This window comes from Asparagus officinalis, chromosome 1 (genome assembly GCF_001876935.1).
Source record: "Asparagus officinalis chromosome 1, Aspof.V1, whole genome shotgun sequence".
Classification (NCBI taxonomy): Eukaryota; Viridiplantae; Streptophyta; class Magnoliopsida; order Asparagales; family Asparagaceae; genus Asparagus; species Asparagus officinalis.
The window spans coordinates 130,269,826-130,275,901 of NC_033794.1; the positions used below are offsets into that span (position 1 = coordinate 130,269,826).

At 40.1% G+C, this 6,076-nt stretch overlaps 1 protein-coding gene across 1 annotated transcript in view; it reads left to right on the forward strand.

Annotated features, from left to right (window-relative positions):
• Positions 4,632-6,076, forward strand: part of LOC109841831 — a 3,995-nt gene continuing 2,550 nt past the window's right edge. Inside the window, exons 1-2 of the mRNA XM_020410770.1 lie at positions 4,632-5,231; positions 5,574-6,061. Of these exons, the coding sequence (XP_020266359.1) occupies positions 4,632-5,231; positions 5,574-6,061 (1,088 nt within the window). The remainder of the gene's footprint in view (positions 5,232-5,573; positions 6,062-6,076) is intronic.

A 6,076-nucleotide genomic window follows, 5' to 3' on the forward strand; every position in this document is an offset into this window, starting at 1 on the left:
GCACAGTGTTAGTTCTATTCTGTAGAGTGTTAGTTCTAATCTGCACAGTGTTAGTTCTATTTTGTAGCGTGTTATTTCTAATCCGCATAGTGTTAGTTCTATTCTGTAGCGTGTGATGGCTTGTTAGTTCTATTTTATTACTCGTTATATCAATTTATACCACGTTATATCTAATTTATATTAGTTCTATTAGAATAAACAAGAATATCAAACACTCAATCGGCAAAAAATAAAATATTTGTTGTATATTGGGACGAAAACACTTCAACATATCAAACACTTAGTCTGCTATAGATTCATTACATGTTTTACGGTTATGACCTTCCATATGACATCGAGAACATTTTACTGGCCGCGTTTACGGTTATGACCTTCCATATGACATCGAGAACATTTTACTGGCCGCGTGTAAACAGTTCTGTTGTTGATACGCCTGGTTTTATTTCTCCCTTTCCTTTTTGTTGTAAGTAGAGGTAGGATCTGTATCTCATCCATTGGCACGATGCGGTTCTCAAAGTCAGGGATAGGGTAGAGGATTAGTTCATAGCTTTTTTTAAAGGCTTCAACCGTCATAAACCAGTCACAGAACTGGTAGACATCCCTTTTCATAAACATAATGGATGCGCATGCATGTTTGCAAGGGACACGGGTTACATCCCACCCACGGCAAGTGCATGTTTTATTGTCTAGATCCACTTGACAAGATCTATGGGATTGTACCTCAAATAATCCTGTGTGGGACTGACGAACCTCCAATGGACGGCCATTTTCCATGTTCTCTTTGAGAGCAAGTTCAGCTTTGGGGTAAAGAAATTGATTCCAGCTTTCAGCCATGACTTGTCGCTCATTCATACGAACCATAATCTGTTTACGTATGTGCTCTACCAGTTGAAGTATCCGTAGTAGCCTAGCCTTATGTATCCATTTGTTGAATGACTCTGCAACATTTTACGTAACGTGACCATATCTGAAACATAATAGGGAATTCGTCAAGCGGCTTATAATAGTCATGTAATGAAATAGCTTATAACTTACCTAACTCCAGGGAAAAACGCATTGGCCCAGTTCTCTGGAGCGTAGTTCATCACAATATTATAAGCTCTTTCGTCAACCAGTCTAATGTCGTCCATGTAATCGTTCCATTCTGCTCTAGTATATTTGTAACAGGCAGATTGCAATAGATTACCCAAGATCTGAGTATCTTTTGATTTGAATCCCAAATCCTTCAACTTTGTCCTGAAGTTCTCAACTAGATGCAACACACATCGAGAGTGTATAGAATCTGGAAAAAATTCTCTAACTGCTTCTCTGATCCCCTTATCCGCATCTGAAATTATCACTAGCTTGTGTGGAGGGTTGTATGGATCTGGCCTTTCATAGAGAATAGACCACAAACCTACAAAGAGTTGTGGTTACCATACACGAATTAGAGTTAGCAATGAATGAGCTAGAATTATCATAACCTGCAACAGAACTAACATGGCTAGGGATAGAACTAACCTTGTAAGAACCACTTCCAGTTAACATTATTTTCCTGATCGCATATACAATACGCCAATGGAAATATCCCCTGATTTCCATCATATGCTACGGCGCTTAGGAGTATGCCTTTGAATCGATCTTTAAGAAAGGTATCATCCAAAAATAAGAGTGGTCTACATCCGTATAAAAAATCATTTATGCAGGCGGCGTAGCATATGAATAACCTTGTAAACCTCCCCTCATATTGTTCAACATGAATATTGCAGGCGGCGTAGCATATGAATAACCTTGTAAACCTCCCCTCATATTGTTCAACATGAATATAGCTACTTGGGTTTGTCTTCTTGACCTCTTCTACATACCTAGAAAATTGAAGATTAAGCGTTAGTACCAACATTGAAAAATTAGTATAATCAATGTCACATAAAGGAAATTAGTTTGTCTTTTGTTAGATATTATCTTCTATTTACCATCGTAATTGATCGTAGGACTCATGGGCATCACCATATAATTTCTCTTGTGCTCTTTCTTTACCCTACCATATCTTAGTATAATCGACCATAATCCCATACGAGCTTAGAAACTCCTTTTGAACGTCAATAGGTCGTAAATCCGGTCAAACCTTTAACGTGGGTTGTAATTGGGTAGCAATGAATCGCCTAGAGGCTCTAGATTGACCAGCATTATTGCCATGCTACCCACAACTGTGATTGTCCACAAACCTTTTGATTTCAAGTCTATTATCATTTTTCGGTGGAGAGGCAAATAACATCCACTGACAATTTTTTGCTTCCTTAAACCGACAAAACACTCGAATACGCTTCGGTTCATTCTTCCCAAACTCGTATTCGAATTTCTTTACCATGGAGTAGTATAGCAAGGCCAATCTTAACTCCTTCGCACTTTCAAATCGTTGTCCCTCACCGGTTAAAGCTGTGTGCCACCAAGCAGGAATCCTCTCTGATCTGCTAATCATGTCATCAATCGTCATGACATCATTTCCGGAAGGATTGTCATTGGGATTCTTATCTGGAACACTTGTGGTCCACAACGCCGACGGGCCACAGCCTACACTTTTTGAGTTCAAACTACTGGAAGCGCTACAAATATTAAGAACATCAAAAAATTAATCATAAACTACACAAATAGTAGAAGTATCAACAGATAATAGCAAAAGCTAAAAAGCAAAAACGACAATTGCTTGCTGTTAGAATCAATTAGAACTAAAAGAACTAACAATATAACCATTAGAGCTAACAGTGCATTGATTAGAACTGACATAATAGCTATTAGAACAAACAATATAGCCATTAAAGGTTAGTTCTAATTTAACGAAGTTATTGCAGCGTGTTAGTTCTATTCTGTAGCGTGTTAGTTCTAATGTGCACAGTGTTAGTTCTAATCTGTAGCGTGTTAGTGTCAGTTCTAACTGATGGCTTGTTAGTTCTATTTTATACCAAGTTATATCTAATTTATATCACGTTATATCTAATTTATAACAATTAGGACTAACAATATAACTATTAGGACTAACAAGACATAGATCAGAACTAACAACCTTTGCAGCACTTGCAGCATATGGGAACTATAGTGGAACTAGCAATAACTCTAGTAGAACTAACAAAATAGCGATTAGAACTGACAAATCTAGTAGAACTAACAAAATAGCGATTAGAACTGACAAATAAAACATTAGAACTCTAGTATGGAGCATAACAAAGAACTGCTTAATGACAAATAAAACATTAGAACTGAAGTCCATTTAAACCTAGCATAGACCTAACAAGAAACCGATTAGAACTTAAGTTAATTGATTTTACAGCCATTTAAACCTAGCATAGACCTAACAAGAAACCGATTAGAACTTAAGTTAATTGATTTTACAGTTAACATACATGTCTTGTCGGACTTGCTCCTTTTCCTGTTTATTCGAAGAATCATCTCCTTCTTTAAACGCTTGCACGTGAACCTCTTTCAGTCCAAGATTGTGGCAATGCTCCACCATAGACGTCAGATCACCATCGTTCTCAATGGAAAATTTTAAGCTTCTAACTGTTTCATCTTCGTATGCTAAAATTAATGGCTCATATGGAAGATCTAACCTCTCTGCCACATCAAACTTGAGATCCAAGATGGTGGTTGAAGAATTAATCTTCAAGAATACCGCTTTATACCGCGAAGAGACAATGCAGATGATGTCCTTTTCAGCCATTTTGAAGGGATAGTATGGAGAACTAACTAGTTATTTTGAAGGGATAGTAATGGAGAGAGTAATGGAGAGAATTTTGGTCTGAGGAGGAGTAATGGAGAACTAACTAGTTATTGCTCATGATGGAGTAAAAAAAAGGGGGAAATTCCCTCTATTTTTCTCATCATATCGCATTAATGAGAAGTGACTTCTGTTGTTCGGGACCAGGACTTGTCTTGGGAAGAAAGAGAAGGACAGTTTTGGCTTTTTTCTAAAATACGATCTGCTTTTAGTATAAAGCTGACGTGGAGGGGGCTTAAAACATTAAAGCTCGTTTTTTGGGCTTTTCCACATGGGACAAAGTACAAGGGGGCTAGTCACACGAAGTTCCCACTTTTGGGGCCTGGACACATTTTTCCCATAAATCTAACCTCATCCTTTCTGACATGTCAAATACATTAATTAAAAAAACTCTGAATAGATACATTAATAAATCTAACCTCATCCTTTCTGACATGTCAAATACATTAATTAAAAAAACTCTGAATAGATACATTATTTGTCAAATATAATAGCGGATCTAAGAACAATTTTCTCCATATCCATATTTCTGTGTGTATGCGCGTGTGTGCATATACGTACGTACGTATGTATATACTCATCGGATTTTTTTTTTTTTTTTTGGTGGTCTCAAATACAGTTGCGCAAATTATGGAAGTTTTGCGTAAAACACCCTACTGAATCTACCCAACTTTGTTCTTCTTCTTGATTCAACGAACAACAGGAAGACCAGCTAGCATCTTGTACCTACCTACCAGACACAATAACTCACAACTACTTAGTAATTTTTCTTAGTAAATACGAGGAGCACGTACGGCGCTAGCTCTTCACCAATTATAAATCAACATCATCATTCCATTTACACCTTCAGAAATTAAAAATAATAATAATAATAATAAACATGGACGGGAGGAGTATTCTTGATTCTCTTGAAGCCGAGCTCGAGGAGATTTACTCCTTATCTTCGTCGTCACAGACAGGAGAGCCGCGCGTCGACGTCCAGATCATGCAGCTCGGGGACATTCGCTCCTTACCTTCGTCGCCGCAGGCAGAAGCGACGCGGCGACGCTGCATCTCTCGCGTACCGGACGTCCTGAAGGGACTCACCACCGTCGACGCCTTCGCTCCTCAGCTCGTCTCTTTGGGGCCTTACCACCACGGCCAGGCCCGCCTAAGGGCCATGGACTACCACAAGGTCCAAGCTCTCTACAAATACCTCAATAAAGCCAATAAGAGTCTGGCTCAAGTCACTGAAGCCATGAGGCCTCACTTGGAGAGCATCAAGAGCTCGTACGTCGAGCTTGATGAGCAGTGGCGGGACGAGGAGAGGTTCTTGAAGCTGATGATACTCGACGGGTGCTTCTTTCTGGACGCAATGGTTTGGAAAAACACACCTTTGAGCCCTTACATGGTTACTAGGGTTAATATGGATATGCTGAGACTTGAAAACCAGCTGCCTTTGCTTGTTCTGGCTTTCTTGATCGAGCACGGCGGTAACGAGGTAACACTAGTTACTTAATTAGTCCTCTCCGCTCTCAAAAAAAATAGTAAAGAGATCACTACTTCAATTCCGACCGTTGGTTGTTTCTGTTGGGGATGCACAACCCCCCTGATGCGATTTGAAATAGAGATTTAGGAGAGAAGAGAGAAAATCAAACAATCTCAAACACACAAGATTTACGTGGTTCGCTTCTCAATGTGAGAAACTACGTACCCTTGAATTAGCTAGTCACTTAGACCATTGATTGTAACTGAAAAGTTTACATCTATGTATGAAAGCACATGTTTGATGCTTGTCCATCTACAACTTCGATCGAAACTGTTTGCTTATTGTTATCTACAGGAGCAGGACGAGCAAGCCTTCAAGAACCTGTTCAGAGGATTAACCCAGAACAATTCAGGCCAAGGCAGCATAACCGATATGGGCATGCACCACCTGGACTTAAACAGGAAATGTCGGACCTCTGCAGGTGCTTACCTCTACAACTCCGGCCACGGCGTTCTGCCCGCGACGAAGTTAAAGCAGTCAGGGGTCCGCCTCGCCCGAAGCAAATCCAGCAGCTTCAAGGATATCAGCTTCAGCAACGGCGTCCTGAGGCTCCCGTTCCTGGAGTTCATGGACAACACCGAAACCCTCCTCCTCAATTTTCTGGCGTACGAGCAGATATTCGACGTAGACAACGCGGTAACTTCCTACGCATTTCTCATGGACAACCTCATCGACACGGCCGACGATGTCGTGCTTCTCAGAGAGAGAGGGGTATTCAGGGTTTCGGTAGGGAGCGATGAAGACATCGCTACCCTTTTCAATAGTTTAACAAAGACGCTAGCGTATCCTCTTGCGTC